At 43.6% G+C, this 20,570-nt stretch overlaps 1 protein-coding gene across 2 annotated transcripts in view; it reads left to right on the plus strand.

The window, feature by feature from the left end:
• The window catches only part of GPNMB (glycoprotein nmb), a 32,246-nt gene that overhangs the window by 5,974 nt on the left and 5,702 nt on the right, over positions 1–20,570 (plus strand). For both annotated transcript variants that reach the window (XM_020993259.2, XM_078150807.1), the window contains 6 exons: positions 1,511–1,654; positions 4,522–4,695; positions 8,887–9,045; positions 10,062–10,379; positions 17,724–17,861; positions 19,334–19,436. In XM_020993259.2, the coding sequence (XP_020848918.1) occupies positions 1,511–1,654; positions 4,522–4,695; positions 8,887–9,045; positions 10,062–10,379; positions 17,724–17,861; positions 19,334–19,436 (1,036 nt within the window). The remainder of the gene's footprint in view (positions 1–1,510; positions 1,655–4,521; positions 4,696–8,886; positions 9,046–10,061; positions 10,380–17,723; positions 17,862–19,333; positions 19,437–20,570) is intronic.

Genomic DNA, 20,570 nt, shown 5'->3' on the forward strand with positions numbered 1-20,570 from the left:
TGTTATTATTGTTATTTTCAATGACAGAGTCATAATTAAACATTAATATTTTACCTGGATTTTGCAGAACTTTGCTTTCTGCTTAACAATGGTAATAACAAATATTATTTTGCATATGACAGAATTATAATTACATACCAGCTTTACCTAGATTTTGCCGGACTTTACTTTCAGCTTAGCAAAAGTAATCATTATTATTATTATGTAATGAAGTAAAAGACATTAAGATATAGTATAGTGTAATATTATATAATATTATTGTTTTTATTTTGCATATGACATGGCTGTAATTGCATACCAATATTGCCTGGATTTTACAGGACTTTGCTTTTTGCTCAGTAGTAGTAACAATAATAATAACAACATTGTTATTAATAACAAAATATTACTTTGTCTATGACAGAGGTGTAATTACATACAGTATTACCTAAGTTTTACAGGACTTTGCTTTCTGCTTACTAATAATATTAATACTAATAATGTTGATTTATATTAATAATACTAACAACAATAATACCATTCTGCATATGACAGAGCTATAATCACATACCAGTGTTGACTCGAATTTTGCAGGACTTTACTTTCTGCTCAGCAAAAATAATAACATTATTTTATAATTTAATATTATGTAACATTACATATTATCATTGTTATTTTGCACGACAGAGCTGTAATTGATATCAGCATTACCTGGATTTTGCAGGACTTTGCTTTCTCCTCAGCAAAAACTAACAGTAATAATAGCTATTATTCTTATTTTAAAAATCACTGCAGATATTACAGCTTGCTTTCATTGACAAGAAACATTCTCGCTCTCTAGCTACTCAGTTCTTTCTTCTTAGATCTTCCACCAACCTCCCCATCCCACCCCACTCCATGGGGAATGGCTTCGGGTCTGATGGTTTACTAACTGGTCATTCTGGGACCAGATGGAGGAGAGATTGTGCACAAAAGCTGAGCGCTAGGAGGGGGGTTAGACAGTCACTACCCCTTAACTCCCAAGTGTTCCCCAGTATTGTCCTAGTGCATGTGGGTGGCAAAGGGAGCCCTCGTCTGACTCTTCACTACTGATGAATGACTTGGTGGGCTCCAAGCAATGGTTCTGAGAGTTAAACTTACAGAGAGATGTGTGTAGTTTATAATAACCATTAAGAGAAATGCAGGTGCCAAATTTGATTTCTTACAAGGCTGGCCTAGAGATGAAAGAGCTAGCCCGGAAGTCCAGAAGCCCTGGGCTCTAGCCTCACCTCTGCCAGGCTCTGGCTGAGTGATTCCAGTTAGACCATGTCACCCCACTGTGCCCCTGACACTCTGACACTATAAACTGCAGAGACACTCGCCTACATTGGGGCAGGGTGCTTCTTCATCTGTGAGTACCCCAGACCAGTGAGTGAAATACCAGGTCCATTCCCTGTCCTTATTCTATGTTCTGTGTTCACTCCCAGAGGAAAGGAACAGGTCCTGCTGGGTTAGTGCTCAGGGACCTTCCTCATTTTGTTTTAATTTCCAGGAGGACAGGTGCGGGCCATCCTGACCAGTGACTCCCCAGCACTGGTAGGATCCAACATCACCTTTGTAGTGAGCCTGGTGTTTCCCAGATGCCAGAAGGAAGACGAAAGCGGTAACATCATCTATGAGTGGAGCTGCAAGAACGGTGAGTAGGTGGCCACAGCCGCGCGACCCCAGAGAGGGCCGTGGCTCTGAAGACACAAGATCTGGGTCAAATGTTGGCTCTGCCACTTGGCATAAGGGATTAGCCTCTGACTCCATCTAGTCCAACCAAGCCTCTCGTTTTACAGCTGGGAAAACCAAGACCCGTGGAGCTTAAATGATAACAAGGTCACCCGGGTCCTAAGTGCTGAAGGCAGAATTGAACCGCGCTCCTTCGTCTCCCCGCCTGTCCCCTGTACTGCCCTCCCTTTCTGCCAGGAGTGCTCATGAATATTCTCTCCCCTCTCTGTACGTCAATTTTCTCATCTGTAAAATGATGAGGTTGGGACAGACAGCTGTTCAGGTGCCTCTTTGACCTCCATCTTTCATCTCTCAGCTTTTTCCATTCCTAACATTGATGGGATGGCATTCTCACAGCCATCATAAGTTAACCAAGCTACAACGCTAGGGTAGCCCATGAAAAATAAATTATCTCAGCCATGGAGATTTGGAGAAATTTGTGGTTCTGGCTCGAATGTACAGCTGTCCCCAACTGAGGGACAGTAGGGTGGCTGCTTGGCCCCATCTAGTTTCCTCTTAAAAAAAAAAAAGAGAAGAAGGAAAGAAAAAGAGAGAGAGAGACAGAGAGAGAGAGAGAGAGAGAGAGAGAGAGAGAGAGAGAGAGAGAGAGAGAGAGAGAGAGAGAGAGAGAGAGAAAGAGAAAGAGAAAGAGAGGAGTTAGTTCTTCTAAGAGGGATCTGGGTGAGCAGAACCGCCTCACAAAGGCTGTATTGTCAGGTACAGGCTTTTTCCTAGGCTCAAGTGGGACTCTCCAGGCTGGTTCTCAACAGGGTTTTTGTGCTGGGAATCTTAGCTCTTTGGGCTATTCAGAGAACAGACAATTTGACAGATGGGTCCAATGATTTTCATTTCAATGACTTTAGCACCTACTATGTGCCTGACCCAGTTAAGACTTGTGATATTTGTTTCATTTTATCTTTCTTTAAAGCAGCTAAGATACCACCGCCAGATTTTTGTATTTCATAGCAAATGGAATGTGTCTAGTTACTGTTGTTAGACTAATAATAATAATGATGATGATGATGATGTAGTTATAATAATAATGATGATAATAATAATAGCTACTGTTAAAATAATCAGTAATTGTAGTAATAATAATAGTAATAGTTACAATAATCAGAGTTGTAGTAATAATAGTAATAGTTATAATAATCAGAGGAGTAGGAGTAATAATAGTGATAGTTACAATAATCAGAGGAATAGTACTCCTACTAATAATAGTAGAAGTAGAAATAATAGTAGAAGAATAGTGGTTATAATAATCAGAGTGGTAGTAATAATAATAATAGTAATAGTCATAATAAGAATGATGGTAGTAATAATAATAATAAGGGAGTGAATATTTGGTGAAATACAGGTCTAATTAATCAACTTCTTTAATCAAAGAAAAATTACAAAATAGAACAAAAATTTCTGATCTAGACCTGTGATTTTTATCCTCGTGGGAGAGCCTGGGATGGAAAATTTCTGCCCTGCTGTAGGTCAGCAACTGTCTGTAACTTGTAGTCTTAGAGGGCTATGTGGGAGACCAAGAGGTTAAGTGGCTTGCCCAGGGGTCACCCAGACAGTCTCGTACATGTCAGAGGCGCGGCTCAATTGAGGAAGCCTTTCAGACTCAAGGCTACTTCTTTTTTGCATGTTAACATCAATACAGAAAAAAGAATCTTCTTAGCTGATGCTGTTAAGATGACATATTCCCTGAACTAGGGGGTGTAATTAATCAACTTCTTTAGTTAATCAAAGAAAGCTTGCAAAAGGGAAATTAGCAAGACCGGTGTGGGAATTGCACTGTTTCTAATCACTCACTCAGACCTCTTCTATGTTCCATTCCAGTGAGTTTTTCCCCATCCCCAGATGCAAACCCAGACTGGCTGGTATTGAAGAGAGTTTAGAATTTCCTAGGATTCCTTACTCTTTTTTTAAACAAACAAACACAATAGCACCACATAGCTTATTGCTTCTAAGTAACATATTTCAAGGAGAGATTATATTAACTGAAAATGACTGGCCATTCATTGATGTCAAGAATGCAGAGTTGAATAGCCTTCAATATAGAATTTAAGATTTAAGAGAACCTTTGAAAAATAGAAAAATATCCTTTTTGCTCCTCTTTGATAAGAACAACAATAAAGAATAATCCGTGACCATGTCCCAATTAGGCCCTGGGTACCATGAGATGGCTCTATTCTTCAAGATGAGAGTCTTTGCTTACAATCTCTACAATTAGATGCGCGACTTAATTAGCGCACATTTAGGGACCCTCATTACTCATTTAGTTTTATAAATAGACTTAAGTCTTCTGGCTAATGAGGCCCGGCCACTGTATCGGGCTCTGAGTTGGAAGTCAGAGGAGAGCTTGGCCATTTGTTATTTTTAGTGGGATAATGATCTTGGAAGATGGGCCAGGAAGAATGCGGGGGCCATTATGACCCTGCTTCTGCTCCACAGTCTGGATTTCAAGTCCAGCTCAACTAACTAGTTCTAAAACCAGGCTCCTGTCAGTAATTTCATACATGCAAAAGAGTCCTTGTGATTTTTTTTTAAACAAAACTTCTCATGAAAAAACCATCAGTTGGATTTGAATGGGCTGGTGATTTGAGAACCAATCAGTAGATAAGTGCCACATTAGGTAATTAGCCTAAGCCCAGACAGAATTATAGGTTTTCAACTGCCCTTCTATATTTATAATGGGTTGGGGGTTGGGGGTGGGAAGACCCTACTGTCAGCTCCCATCTCCCTCCATTCTCCCCCCTCCCATGTGGATTCTGACCCATTCCTTTCTGTGTGTAGGCACTGCCTCATCTCTGGATTCTTACGTGTACAACTGGACGGTGTGGACTGAGGAGCGAGATTGGGGAAAGTGCCCAAACAGAAGTACCCATCATGTGTTTCCAGATGGGAAGCCCTTTCCTTGCCATCCTGGATGGAAGAGGAAGAATTTTGTTTACATCTTTCATACACTTGGTTGGTATTTTATCAGATCTTTTCCTTTCTATTCCCTTAGCTAGATCTAGAGGAAATCAGGAAGACCTGGGTTCAGACATTTACTATCAGGTAACCCCCAACAAGTCATTTCACTTTTCTGAGTCTCGATTTCCCCCTCTATAGATCAGACCACTAAGGTTCCTTCTGACTCTCAGTCTCGGATGTTATAACAACTGTTCCACCCTGTGTATGAAGTGTACATGGCGGCTCTCATTAGTATCTACTGAACAAGATTATTGTGAGGTGTGACAACTGAAATAATCCTCAGCTCATAACCCTAGAGCCTGAAGACTCTTTATAGAGAATGCTGAGTTCCACCCTCTCATTTTACAGAGAAGAATGTAAGGCACTTTGCAAACTTTACAACATTCTACAAATGTTTATTGTGGTGGTGGTGGTGGTGGTGGGTAGGCATTTTGACATCCTTGTTCTCTGCTTATAAGAATTTAAGAATTGTTTACATCAAAGGGATCCCAATGGAAGCACTGTTAAATTCCCTGAGCTTTGAAAGGAAGGATGGAATGTGCGAGTTAGAGCCTCAGCTCTGCTGGTAACAAGCTGTGTGGCCATGACCTGTGACTTTGACTCTGTGGGCTATGGTTCCCTTATGTGTAAGACAATAGAGTTGGGCCAGATCATCTCCAAAACCCCTTCCGGAGTTAACATTCCCCACCTCTGACCCACCTGTCCACCCTCACATCCCATTCAGGACTGCTCTGTGCAGTTTGAGGGCATTCTCCTTCCCTTCGGAGATTTCACTTAGGGTTGGTCCTCTTTCCTTTGGCTCCCATCAACAATTATACAGTAACTCTATGTTTTGGGTGAAGTAGAGTTTTCTCTTTTGTCTAGTCGTGGTTATAGAGTCTTTATTTGTAACATGGAGTCTGTCCTCATGAGATTTATGCATTCGGTTCCATTTGAATCAATAGGCATTTTATTTTCTCCATAGTCTCCTCCAGTGGAGATCCTGGGATCTCATTTGATTTCCCCCCCATCCACCCATCCCACAGGGTTATATAAGATATAATATATTCACTCACAAAGACAGACAGAATGAAAAGAGCCTGGGATTTGGAATAAGAAGGTTCCAGCTTCATGCTCAAGTCACTTAATGTCTCTGTCCTTAACTTTGCTGCATTCTTGGGAGGGGTCAATTAGAATGTATATTCTGAGCTCTTTGTAACTGGAAAGCCCTTTTGAAAATGAGCGATTATTATGACTGGTCTCATAAAAGCCATGGATACGTTAGAGACTGCCTGTATTATCCCATTATCCACTTTTCATTTTGTCCAAACCCAGGGAGACTCCCCAAGAAATCCATGGTTCGTTTTGCTGTTCAGTCATTTCAGTCATGTCTGACTCTTCATGACCCCATTTGGGCTTTCCTGGGCAAAGATACTAGAGTGGTTGGCCATTTCCTTCTCCAGCTCATTTTACAGATGAGGAGACTGAGGCAAACAGGGTGAAGTGACTTGTTCAGAGTCACACAGCTAATAAGCATCTGAGGCCAGATTTGAACTCAGGAAGATGAGTCTTCCTGAACTTCAGGGCTGATGCCCTATCCACTGTACCACCTAGCTGCACAGTGCTCTACCTCCTGTGCCCCCTCCTTGAGTTAATGTAAAAACAAACAAGTATCAGAAAGCCTCTTGTTGTGATAGTCAAGGACACATTCTTTCCACTCATCCACCCACCTCCAATAAATAGTATTACTGCCTTTTGGTTTTAACACCTTAGTCCTAGAGTCTCCTCTCTGTCCCTTGGAACAAAGAAAAACAGCTAAACAAAAACGCCTGCTACTGTTACCAGACCTAACAGTGTGTTGCAACCTTGAGCCCTTTCTGCAAATATAATGACAGCTAACATTTATCTGTGGTGCTTTAAGGTTTGCAAAGCAATTTGCAAATGCTACCTCATTTGATACTCACAACAACCCTGGGAGGCAGGTACTCTTGTTATCCTATTTTACAGATGAGGAAACTGAGGCCAAAAAAAAGGTTAAGTGATTTGCTTGGGGTTACACAGCTAGTAAATGTCTGAGGCCAGATTTGAACGAAGGTCTTCTTTGACTTCTAGGTCTAGCACTCCATCTACCATGCCACTTCACGCTGCTTCACTGGGGCAAGTAGGAGGCTCAGTGAATAGAGAGCACTGAGCCTGGAGTCAGGCACACTGCAGTTCAAATTCAACCCCGTACACTTAGAAGCTGTGTGACCTGGGGCAAGTCACTTAACTTCTGTCTGCCTCAGTTTCCTGATCTGTAAAATGGGGAACCTCCCAGGGTTGTTATGACGATCAAATGAGATAATTGCACAGTGCCCAACACATAGTAGGTGCTATAAAAGTGTTAGTTATTATTATTATTATTATTGTTATTGTTATTAGTTTTTCAGTTACTCAGAGTTGGCTTCTTTTTCAGTAACCTTTTCTTTTTCCGCCGTTGTTCATTTTCCCCTGCTTACTCCATTCTGCGTGAGTCTGTGCAAATCTCCCCACATTTCTCTAAATTCCTGACAGTTCGCATTTCTTCATGTACCACCATATTCCTTTATATTCCTATAATACACTTCTTTCAACCTTTTCCCAGTCCGTTTCTCTTTCTCGCCCTAGTGCCTAGCTCAGTGTCTGGCCAATAGCAGCTGCTTAGTGGCGGTTTGTTGAATTGAATTGATCGGCAGCTACTTTGTTTACAACTTTTTATTGCCACAGAAAGTTCTGGTATGGACAGTTCGGTATACGTGTATTAGATCTTTGTTTCTGCTTTCCACCTTCTTGAGCTATGTGCGTTGCGGCCGGATTCCTGGATTGAAAGGTATGAACAATTTAGTCATTTTTCTTGCATTATCGTAAATTGGTATCTAGGACTGTCAGACAAATTCACAGCTCCATCACAGGCGTATCTGTCTTCCCGCAGCCCCTCCAGCACTGACTGCTTTCATCTTGTGTTATCTTTGTTAATTCATGTGAGGTGAAGCCTCAGAGCTATTCTAATTTACATTTCTCTTATCTGTGACATGGAGCATGTTTTCCTACGGTCACTTAGAGTTTGCAATTCTTTTTTTTGGAAAATTGTTCATACCTTTTGACTACTTATCTGTTGGGAAAGGGCTGTTGGATTTTTTTCTTTCATCAATTTTCTGTGTATGTTAGATGTTAGACTTTTATTAGCAATGTTTGATGAAAAAAAAATTTCCACACCACTTTTTCGCTTCTTATTCAATCTTCATTTTGTTCAGAAAAAGCTTCTTAAATTTGATGTGACCAAAATTGTCTGCTTTGTCTTCTATGACCACTTCTATATCTTATTTGGTTAAGAATTCTTCCTCCACCTGTGGATGTGAAAAGTAGGTCCTTCCATTTTCCTCATTTTTAAAAATGTTCCCTTTTATGTTTAATCTCCATCTTTATTTGGAGTTTATTGTGGCACATGATATAAGATTCTGGTCTGAATCTATTGATGCCAAACTGTTATCCAGCTTTCCCAGAAGTGCTTGTAAAACACAGAGTCTTTCCTCCAGTAATTTATGTTTCTGGGTTTAGAAAGTACTGGGTTATTATTTTCATTTCCCTTCTTCCACTAAAACCCCCTACCACGCAAGGGGTGACCCTGTGCTCTTCTAGGTCCATTGCATTTCTCATTCAGGCCTTAGTTTTTAATTTTAAATTTTTTTATTTAAATTTTTAATTTTTAAATAAATTCTCCTTCTTGGGCCAATAAGATGACTTTTATTCAAGTCTGGAGTCTGATAAAACTGTGTTCCTGTTTGGTTGGGTAGCAGTCTGGAAGGGAATTGTTTTTGCTGAATTGTGTATTGTATGGACTATCTAAAATGTAAAGCCTAGAGTTGCATTCTTGTTTCTAAGAATCTGTCAGGAGCAAGGGACAGAAGCAGAAGCTTTGAGTAAAGTGTCAAAGTGACAGGCTGAACTAACTTCCTAACAGTTAGAATTACCCCAAAGTGGAGCAGGCTGCCACAGTAAATAATGAACTCCCCCACCTTGGAGGTCTTTAAGCAGAGACTAAGTAGCCTCCTGCTGGGTTTGCTATTGTGGGATTCTTTTGCAGGTCCGGGTTGGACTACATGCTTGTGGTGCCTTCTAAGCCCTCCAGCCATTCTTTCAGAACCAGACCTCCTATAATTGATGACTACAATTTGCCTTTTCTCCTAGGCCAGTATTTCCCAAAATTGGGACGATCTTCAGCTATAGTTTCTGTTAACACAGCCAACATGTCTCTTGGCCCCCAACTCATGGAAGTGACTGTGTACAGAAGAGGACACAGAGCCTATGTTCCAGTTGCATCTACCAGGGATGTATATATGGTAACAGGTAAGTGATTTACCTGTGAATATTGTAAGAAATTTGGAGCTTACCAATAAGAAATCAAATCGTCTGAGCAACGTGGATTTGAGGGTAGGTTAGGGCACCCTTGGGTAATTTAGAGGTGTTTTCTCCATTTTAACTCTAATTGCAGAGTGTTTCCCCCAGGTTTTAAGAGCCCCATATGCAATGCTGTTCATTGTTCCATTCAACAATGATGTATCCTAGGTGCCTAGCACCAGTAGCCAGGCTGAGGAGACAGATCGAGAGTTAACTTGCCCCTTATAGATATACAACTACATAGGGGCCATATGTCACATACAAGTAAGTGTTCAATACAAGAGGACTGTAGCATAAAGGTGAATAGAGTGGAATGGAGCAGAATAAGCTAAAGAGAACCAAATTCCTGTTTAGTGTCGGAGGAAAGATCGTTTCTGACTTGGGCAATCAGGGAAGGCACCCAGGAATGAGATGGCATTGAAGCCTTGAAGCCTAGCAAAGATTTCAGTAGGGACCCACAAATGGCAGGGACGAAAGGAGGTCACGTGAGACACGGGCCAATGGTGTGATTCAAGACTGAGAAGGAAAATTGTTGTTCGGTCATTTTCCAGTCATGTCTCACTCTTCGTGACCCCATTTAGCTTGGCAGAGCTACTGGAGGGGTTTGCCCTTTCCTTGTCTAGCTCATTTTACAGATGAGGAAACTGAGGCAAGCAGGATGAAGTGACTGGTCCAGGGTCACATAGCTAGTAAGTGTCTGAGGCTAGATTTGAACACAGGAAAATGAGTCTTTCTGAACTTCGGGGCTGATGCTCTACCCACTGCACCACCTAGCTACCCAAAGAAGGAAAACATGGAGGCATTTTAGCTTCTAGGAAAACTCTAGCAAATAGAAAATCCGGTATACTTTTTATATTTCACACATTGATTTTTATTGCCTTAGAACTTAAAGACTATTACTTTAAGCCAAATCATCATGTTTTTATTCGCTTACTTTTGTGTGCTGGGGGGATGGGGTCTTACAGACGAAATCCCCGTATTTGTGAATATGTCCCAGAAGAATGATCGCAATTCATCCGATGCCGTCTTCATCAAGGACCTTCCTGTCGTATTCGACGTTCACCTCCATGATCCCAGCCACTTCCTGAACACTTCCACAATCCACTACAAGTGGGAGTTTGGAGACAACAGTGGCCTCTTCGTTTCCAACAGTCCTGTTTTTAATCATACTTACACACTCAATGGGAGCTTCATTCTTAACCTGACCGTCCAAGCTGCTGCCCCTGGACTGTGTCCTAGGCCTTCACCCACTCCCCCAGCGCCTACCTCTGCTCACTCTATAGGTAAGCACAAAGCAGGTAAGCATTTTGTGATACACCATTGTGGATGTCTTCCCCCACAGTGGAGGAAGACATTTCAATTCCAGTGATATTTTTAGATTGCTGATTTAAAGCAGTGGCTAGAGATAATGCAATTATCCTGTAACAGCACCTATTTTTAAAAAAAAATCATTAATCACCACGGCAGGGTTAGGAAGAATGAAAGGGATCATGCATACTGCTTGTTACACGGGGAAAAGGGTAAAGGTTCAAAGGAGCTTGGTAGGCTAAGCTGTAGGGCTCCTGATAATCACAGAATCTTGGCATTACAAGGGCTGCCGCCATCGCATGCCCCCAGAACAAATCTCTATGAAGTATTGGCAAATGTCTTGGAGACCTCCAGTTAGAGAGACTCCCTTCCTGTTTTCCTCCCTGGTAAGGGTTCACTGGGTAGGGAGATCTATGTTAGGGTTATCACGTTCCACTAGGGACAAAAATTCTAATGATTCAGCAAAGCTCTCTGACTCGTCACCACAGCTTTAGAGCTGGAAGGGAACTTAGAGGCCATCATCCACCCCCCTCATTTTACAGGTCAGGAAACTGAGGCTAAGAGAGGTTAAGGAACATCCCCAGGGTCACTCAGCTAGTAAGTATTTGCTGCAGGATTTAAACTCAGATCTTCCTGACTCCAAGAGGAGCACTCTGTCCACTGAGGTGCCACCTAGCTGCTCTCCTAGCCTTGCCTATATCAATCAGTCAATCAATAAACATGTATTAAGTGCCTACAATGTGCCAAGCACTGTGCTATTTCTACTTCTCTCTTTATTCTCCTAAGTTAGGACAACTCTAGTCTTTGTTCCGGGGAACCGCACAAGCCCCTACAAAACCCGAACCAAGACAATAAACATCCCCTAATCCTTATCAATACCTAGGCACCCCCTGCACAAGTGGCCGTGCCACAAAATACAAGACAGAGCCAGAAGAGAGCTGCGGAGTGCTGCTGGCTGAGTTCTGGGAAGGGAGGGAGCACCCCTGACCGAGGGCGAGTAGTAGATGGCTTCAAAGAGGTGACGTCTGTAATCTGGGTAGGATGTCAGCAGCGGAGATGTGGCTGGGGGGAGGGACCGGCAAAGGAAGGACATTCCAAGAATACGGAAGACCGTAGACCGAGGCCTGATAGGTAAGAGCGCTCAGCCCATGCATCGAAGAGAGCAGGAACCAATTGTCTGGCAGGGGAGGTGAGGCTAGCCAGAAGGGCCAGGGCCAGGTCAGGGAAGGCCTGGAAAGAGGGGCCAAGGCGCCTGGACTTGATGCAGTAGCTAATGAACAGCCATTGAAAGGTTTTGAAGAAAGAGGTGCAAGGATCATAAAAGGAAGACGAGTCCACCGAGGCGCGGAGTGTGGAGGAGAGGCAGGAGGAGGTGGGACGGGGCAAGACCTTTTAGGAGATGAGGCAGCAAGGAGGAGCTGGGCCGAGGGGGACTACTGGTGCTTTAGCAGAGATTTGAAAGCTGTTTTGAATGTGGTCTAGCCCTGTGGTTTCACCAGCTGGGGGAACTCTCATTACCTCCAACTGATCATTTTAGAAAGTTGCCTGGAACACTGATTTGCTGGTATGTGTGAGAAGCCAGATTGGAGCCCAGGTTTCCTGTCTGGGAAGCCATTATCGCACGCGGGCTCTGCATCTTCAGGTATATGGACATCAGAATGACGTTTTTAAAAAAATCTGTAATTCAGATTTTGCCTAGGAAAGGCCCTTCTCCCCTCCCCATTCTTCTAGCTTAGCCCCACTCTTTGCTAAAACTGCATATGCACTCTGGGTTGAGAATTCCAGTGGGATGATTCTGGTCCTCTACATTTAAATAATAACAGATTCATCACAATGATGGCCATTCTGCAAGTCTGACTATGGACAAAGTGTATAGTCTAGTAAACACAGACTTGGGTTCATAATCATAGGTCTAGAGCTGGAAGAAACCATAGAGATCATCTAGCCAAACCTTCTCATTTTAAAGTTGGGGAAACTGAGTCTCAGAGAAGTCAAGCGACTCCTCCAACGTTACACATGGTAAGTGATAGAAGCAGGATTTGAACCCAGGCCCTCTGATTCCACTGTGTGCCTTGGTTGTTGAAATGGGCAGTGCAGAAAACTTGGAGCTCTTTCTCTTCTTTAGCAATACAAGAAAGTTGAGCCTGGAAAACAAAACTCAGGAGTAACCCCATTAAAGAAGCAACTGCAGAGACAGATGGGATTCAGAGGTGTCGGATGATGGCGTCCTGTGGGAGCTGTCATGCTCACCTTTCTGACTGACATGAGCATGTCTAGAAAAGTGGCCTTCGGGAGACTCGGTTTGATCGGTGTCTCATTTTCTAGTGGCAAGAAAATAACTTTTCTCATGTTACGTTGAACGTGGGCATGCTGCTTTTCTGCTCTCACGACGTTCTCTGTTGAAAGGGCATATTTCAATCCAGGGTGTAAACTTGGGGAGTCTTCAAGAGCTTCGTGGGAGGGCAAGGAAAAGAGAAGAAGAAAGCAGCTTTTGATCTCTGAAATTCTCAGCTACTAGTTCTAAGCGCCTTAATCCTGGCCTTATGGCTAGGATAATACCTGTGAGAGAAACTGCCTGCTAAAATTTATGAGCTTTCTACTGGAATTAAAGTGATGGAATCATTCCTAAAGGTGGAATCTCTTAGCTTTTGTTATACAGTTTAGAAAGAAATGTTACTTTAAGATACCAAATAGATGGTGCTTATTTACTCCAGTGAAATATTTTCATTTGAAATGACATGCTTTTCATGTGTGTTTATTCAGTGGACAGTCATTAGACATCTCTGATGCATGAGGCACTGTGCTAATCAACACGAGCCAGCCAGAGCTGCCCCACCTACTCTACCCCATTTCCCAAAATTTCTCAGCATCATCCCTTACTTTTTTCTTATTAAATGCTTTATTGATGCATTTATCTCTCTCTTGTTTTACTATCACTTACTTCCCAACGGTTCTTCTTCTCCCTTCCCCACCAGTTGAACCCTACCTATCTTTTCCCAGATGAGGACAGTTGAGAAAAACAAAGCAACACATTGGCCATGCCTGGTGCTGCCTGCCTTGTCCACACCTGTAGTGTACCCCCCTCTCTGCTGAAAGGCAGAAAGAATGCTTTGCCACCCATCCTTGGAAGCCATCACTGGTCTTGGGCTCCTTCAATCTATTGATCAACAAGCATTTAAGTGTATACTATGAGCCAGGCATTCAATCTGAAGACATCTTTCTATCTTCAATCTGGCCTTCTCCACTAGCTTCTTCCCATGTGCCTACAAATGTGCTCTAGTCTCCCCAATACTAAAAATGTCTTCTATCCCACTGAGTAACCATCCCAATATTCCCCCCAACATACTCCACTAAATTTCTTTAAAAAGTTGTCTACAACTCTCCCCTGAATTTTTTTTTTTTACTGTGACCCACACACACTCTTTCCTCACCTTGTAATTTGGAGTCTGTTCCAATGGTCTACAGAACTCCCCCTCTCTAAGATAACAAAAACTTCTTAATTGGTAATTCCAATGGGTTTTTTTTCAGTCTCCTTCCTTGACCCCTCTGCAGTATATAAAGCTGGTGCCATCTCTCTCCTCTCTTGCCAGTTATGATTTCTTCTTTGGCTTCAGAGACAGTTCTTATCCTGATTCTTCTCCTAGCAGTCCATTGTTCCTTATCTCCTCCTCATCCTCTGAAGGTGACTATTCCCAAAGGGGAATTGGCCCTCTCTTTTTACTCAATTCTCTCTGGGTAATCTCCTTCCCTGTCCCACCATCAACCACTATGGCCATGGAAATGATTCTCAAATCTCCTTCTAACTTTGACCTTTCTTCTAAGATCCACACCTTCACCTCAAAGTCAGCAGGAATTTTTTGCCAGGATTTCCCAGAGGGACCTCAAATTGAACATGCCCAAACTGAAATGGAATCTCTGTCCTTCTCCACCTGTTCCTCTACTCACCCAATCTCAACCTTTGAAACCTTAGTAATATCTTGGATTCTTTCACAAGACTACAGATTTAGTGTTCAAAGGGACCTCAGAGGTTGTGTTGAACCCTCTCATTTTACAGTGCAGGAAACAGAAACCCAGGAAGCATTGGAGGCAGGACAGAGCGCTGGTCCTCTGACCCAGGGTCAGTGACCCTACCCTTGAACCATGCTGCATCCCTTAGCTTCATAAGAGGTTCAAAGCAGTATGTCCAGAGGAGAGAAGGGTAACTTCTGCCCAGAGATTAGAGGAAAGAGAGCAGAACCAAGAGCAGCAGAGCTGAGTTCAGATGACAGTGCCTTTTCCCAGCCCAGCTCTGGCTCTGGTCACAAGGGGTGGGGCAATTTGTTCCTCAAGCATAATATGAAAGAGGAGAGAAGAGGAAAGTTTGTAGCTCAAGGGAACCTCTTCCTGCCTTCTTTTCCACTCTTCTCCCCCAAATGGCATTAGAATGGGATTCCAAATGAGATATAATAAGCTTTGAATATCATATGTCAACACCACTATTGTGAACTGATATTGGTTTGGGCGAAATGATTCAGGATATCTCTGTAGTCCACTTTGAATAGAGAGCGTGGGGTGAGTGAATACTGGGAGATAAGGCAAGAAAAGTAAACTGGAGCCAAAATCCTGAAGGGCCCAAATGCCAGGAAATGGAGGTTGGACTTGATTCAGGAGGCAATGGGGAGCCATTGACTGTTATTGAGCAGGGCAAGGACCACGATCAGAGTTGTGCTTTAGAAAGATTAATCTGGCCGTAGTGAGTGTAGATTGACATAATTTATGTAATTAAATTTCCATATGACTTTGGCTATTGTGATACATTTAATTCATCAAAACAAAATTCTCTCTCTAGAGCTTTTACTCTCCCTTTCTAGTATTTCAAAAGGAACCTTATAATTTTCACTATGAAAAATTAGTAAACATCCATGACCTCTGTAAATGAATCCAACACCAGACTGTTTTAGGGCCTTATTTATGAACATAACAGTCCCTTTACTGACCCAATCCAGATTTTGATACAGATCGGATCATTCAGCAGGATAGGGAATGCCTGGTGTGGAAGCCCCAAGGGAACAGCTCATCTTTAACTTAGAGTCTTTGAGAGTTGAATGCTTTCTGTAACCTTTAATGCTGTTTAATGGGGTTACTATTCTTGTGTCTTTGTGCTTGTTACTCTTACGAGCTGGGGTACTGAGTGACTTGCCTCTGACTCTACAGCCGTTCGTTACCTACATGTCAGGGACAGGACTTCCCCCAAGCCCTCTGGCCACAGCAGTGGTAGCCGTGCAGACTCAGTGGGCTGTGATGGTTCTCCAGAGGGAAGAAGCTAAACTCCCTACCTATGGGTAGTAAGACTACCGCAATTCCTCCTGCTAGGAAGCTGATAGTCCTCTGGGGCAGATAAAGCTCCAGAATTCGCATCTCAGTGCCATGAGAGAAGTTTCCGGGGAAGGTTTTTGGTTTTGTTTTGCCTTTTTTTCTTTAATGGGCATTTATAGTAGCTTTTGTGACTTTAGCCTTTATGAAGCAGGACTGCCCATCTCCTATCTCAGCCTGATGCAATGAATAGAGCCCTGGACCTGGAGTCAGGGAGACCTCAGTTTGAATCCAGCCTCAGACACTGATTAGCTGTGTGCCCCTAGGCAAGCCATTTAACTACTCTAAACCTCAGTTTCCCCATCCATACAATGGGGATAATAGCACCTTTCTCCAGGGTTGTGGTGAGGATCAAAGGAGACAATTGTAAAGTGCTTTGCCCACCTTTTGTTGTTGCTGTCTCAATCATGACCCTCTTTGGGGTTTTCTCTCTAGACACTGGGGCAGTCGGCCACTTCCTTCTCCAGCTCATTTTATAAGATGAGGAAACTGAGGCAAACAGGGGGAAAGAGGGCACAGATGTTCAACCTTATTTTATTTTATTTTTTTTGTAGGCAACCGGGGTTAAGTGACTTGCCCAGGGTCACAGAGCTAGTAAGTGTCTGAGGCCAGATTTGAACTCATGAAGATGAATCTTCCTGATTCCAAGCCCACTGTCCTATCCACTATGGAGCCACCTAGCTGCCCTTGCAAACCTTAAAGTTGCTGTATATATGCTTGCTAGGGTATGCCTTTTAAATTCAAATCAATTCAGTAAGTGGTTATTAAGGGCCTACCACACACCAGATGCAACAGTTCCTATCCTCAGGGAGGTTACATTGTGCCACAGGGAAACAACTTGGATACAGATAAGTAATTACAATGTAGTTTCAGAGATGTGGCAGGAACTAGGCAGGTGAAGAGGGTGAGAAAGGAGAGATCAGGAGAGGCTCCTCTGGGAGGCACCACCAGGTGTTGAGCCTTAAAAGGAGCTTAGGATGCTCAGAGGCAGAGGTGAGGAAGGAGCGTAAGTTAGGTATGGAACACCACTAGAAACTGAAAGACAAAATAAGGTTGGGACAGCTAGGTGGTGCAATGGCTAGAGCACTGGCCCTGGAGTCAGAAGGACCTGAGTTCAAATCTGGCCTCAGACACTTGACACTTACTAGCTGTGTGACCCTGGGCAAGTCACTTAACCCTGGTTGCTTACAAAAAAAAAATAAATAACATAAGGTTGAACATCTCTGCCCTCTTTCCCACTCTGTTAAACGGCCTTGACTTAATGAGGGCTTCGTCTATGATAAATAAGACACTACATCTTTTTAACGCCAACCAAAAGTGAATTTCCTAGAAATGATTCTGAATTCACGAAGGGGGGGAAAGGGCTTTTTTGCAATTCCCCTACGAGTTTCAGAATCTAAGCTCTTCCATTATACACCACATCCTCAGGGACCCAATCAGGTATTGGGATTGGTGTGTCTAGATACTTTAATACTTGAGTTTTTCCTTAATTACATCAATAAAGCCTGGAGCTCAAAAGAAACTTTTGTTATACACCCCATACATCAATTAGCAGGAATGTGGCTGTAGGGATTTGTGACCTGGATCAGGAGACTGGCTTTCGGCCTGGATTCTAGTGTTCCCACCATTCCTTCACCTTCTTTCTTTGAGATGTCTCCTTTTTTTTTGTTCTTGCACCCCCCAGTGCCCAGCACCGTGCCAGACACATAGCAGGAACTTAATAAATGCTTGTTGCTGGATTGATTGAACAAAATCTGGGGTTGTCTGCCTTCACCATTGAAAACCCATGGTAGGATCACTTGGCACCACCCACACAGCAGATTGTCTGCTCTTCCCATTCAATTCAATCCAAACTCCTAAAGCATTTGCAGTCCCACCTTGTTTTCAATGCTTTGCTGAAACATGACTTGAAAATGTTTTTAAAGTTTCTGTTGTTATTCTATGGATCTGTCTTTTTCAATTCTCAGTAAGTATTGTAAAGTCCTCTGATGCCGCCACCCCATTGCCTACTGATGCCAGCCTAGAAGATTGGAGGAGAGCGGCTCCTGATGAAAGCTGCCAGGTCACCAGATATGGCCATTTTCTGGCATCTCTCACTATTGTAGGTAAGCACCTGGAGCCAGCTGGGACATCAAACCCCAGCAGCAGGCATTTATTTTCTGATCTCCTATCCCATTCTCAGTGTCATTCTAGGGGCTCATGGAGATACAGAAGTCCAAGGTGTGATTGCTGCCCTCAAAGAACCCAAAGTCTAGTTGGAAAGAGAAGATAAACCTATCTCTCCTCACATGATTTTTAAAAAATTTACTTTGAGCCTGGGTCTCCCTATCTCACCAAGGCTAGAAGAGTGGGGACCACTCATGAGTCCGATTCTGCTTCCCTCCACCACTCAACACACAAGTTTGACTTGCTCCATTTCTGACTTGGGAAAGTTTGTCCCTTCTTAGGTAGCCTAGCGGCCCCCCTGCTCCTGGGGCTCACCATATTGGTGCCAGATGTAATTTGGACACTAGATTGGCATTAGCCCTATTGAAGCTCAGATCTCGTGAGCTCAAGGGGATTCACCACCCTCAGTCTCCCAGGTAGCAGGTCCTTGGTGGACCACCATGCCAAGCCCCATTTCCTCTGTACTGAAGTGAGTTAAACAGACGTCTCTAAGTATTGGCTTTAGTTTTACAGTATTTCCAAGATGGCTAGCTAAAGGTAGCAACTCTTCAGACCATACAATACCAGGCCACTCACCTCAGGAAAATTGGCTTCTTTGGCTGCTTTCTACCTAACCCAATGCTCTCTCTTCTCTTCTGAATATTCCTGCTTCCCCCACCTCCCAAGGGGTCCTATATTAATCCCCAGTAGTATATATATTTCAGTCAGGCACTCTTGAAAAATCAAAAAGCCTCTAGACCACAAAGAAATGAATCTCCCATGCTGGCATTTCAGGCAGCTTGACAGGTGCCAGGAGATATATTAGGGGATGGGGGGCGGGGCATGTAGAGGCAGAGGAAGAAGCTTCCTGGCTACCCCTGGCATCCCTCATACCATACAGGTATCTTCATACTCCCTGGGTTGGCTCCAACCATAGGAGGACACTACCTACTGAACCCTGGGTGCTGACTTTCATCCAGATTGGGGGTGGGGTGGAGGGCCATATTAAAAGACAGGTTATTTAGTGTGGCTGCCCTAGGCTTGACTCTCAGCAGCTCCTGGCTGGCCACATGGGGCTCCCTGAAGCTGGTGGCGATGGGTCATGTTAGCTTTCTCTGACCCCCCTGCCCAGAAAGGCCTGACTGCTTTGCTTGCTAGTTTTCACAAGTTCACACTTTATGTAAGAAAGGAAATGAAAACAAGCTAGAAGGGAAGTCAGCAGCTCCACTGGGCTTCTCAGGAGACCGGGCTCCATGGAGACAGAGCCACTGGGCAGAATCCAGGACCTTTGATTGTGGTTTGTCGATTTCTTAGCAGTGGAGAGAATGAAGGCAGGAGAAGGCAGTCTTTGTTCATATGCTCTGCCCTTCTGATTCACTGGGTTCTGTTCTTCTCTCTTCTTTGGCGGGCGTGCTCGGGCTTGTTTTGTAAGAGGGAATCCTTGAAGTTAATATCATTCAGATGACAAATATTCAGAAGGCGGTGTCGCAGACAGAAGACTCCACAATCGACTTTGTCGTCACCTGCCAAGGGAAGTAAGTACAATATCGGAATGAGCCCCATCAGACCCCCAGGGCCGGGCAGGAGGCTGTTTGCAACATGCCCTCCACCCCCTAAACCAGAAGAGAATCGCCCAATTCACTGCAGACCCAGATAGAGCTGTCACGAGGACTTCTTTCACATAGGGCCAAAAGAGTTGAATGGGGTGGCAAGCCGGGGATGGCACAAAGCACTGTCCCGGACAACACCACCAACAGTTGTTGTGCCCTAGTTACAGCTCTGGAGAAAGCACAATGTTGGAATTTACAGAGTGTCCAGTGAGTTAGAGGATTGACGGGTTTGCTGACCTTGAAAAAGGCCCAATAAATGCAATGTTTGATTAAGTTACTAAAACTTTCAGAACGGTTCCAGCTTATTGACATAAACTGCCACGAGATGGGAAAGGTGTCAAAATGCCACTTTTCCAACGACCTCACACTCTGCTGGGGGTAACTGGAGGGGCTGGCAGGCCCCTGCATGGGCCCTGCATTAGGGGCAGGAGGTGCCACAATATAAGGTGCTAGGCCTAGAGCAAGGCCTTCAAATCTGACACTTCTAGCTGTGGACCCTGGGCAAATCACTTAACCCTGTTTGCCTCAGTTTCCACCACTGAAAATAGGGATAATATGAGCACCTACGTCCCAGGGTTGTTGTAAGGATCAAATAAGATGATATTTGTAAGAAATTATCTAAAAACAAAGCACTTAGCACAGTGCCCGGCAGTAGTAGGCACTTAATGAATGATTCCCTTTCCCCATGTGAGAACTTCATTATATTTTATGTATATTTTGTTTTTGCTTCTTTGCACACATATCACGTCCCCTTACCTCCGGCAGAATGTAAGCACCTTAAGGGCAAGCCTGGTGTCATTTTTGTCTCTGTATCACTACCTCCTCACACAGTGCCTGGCACACAGCAGGTGTTTAATACACACTTACTCAACTGAAGCCTTGTTGGAATGGGCTGAGAAAGAGAACTACGTTGCTTTCGGGGGCTAAGGAACCAGGGGCGAGGGTTAGGCAGCAGGAATGGTGCTTGTTAGATACTGGACTCCTCACCAGGGTCCAGTTCTGGGGCTTGGTGACCAGCCAAGAAAATCACGCTTGTCGTGGAGGTACGGCTTTGGATGC

Source organism: Phascolarctos cinereus, unplaced genomic scaffold (genome assembly GCF_003287225.1).
Source record: "Phascolarctos cinereus isolate Bilbo 61053 unplaced genomic scaffold, phaCin_HiC Scaffold_1;HRSCAF=81, whole genome shotgun sequence".
In the NCBI taxonomy this organism is placed as follows: domain Eukaryota; kingdom Metazoa; phylum Chordata; class Mammalia; order Diprotodontia; family Phascolarctidae; genus Phascolarctos; species Phascolarctos cinereus.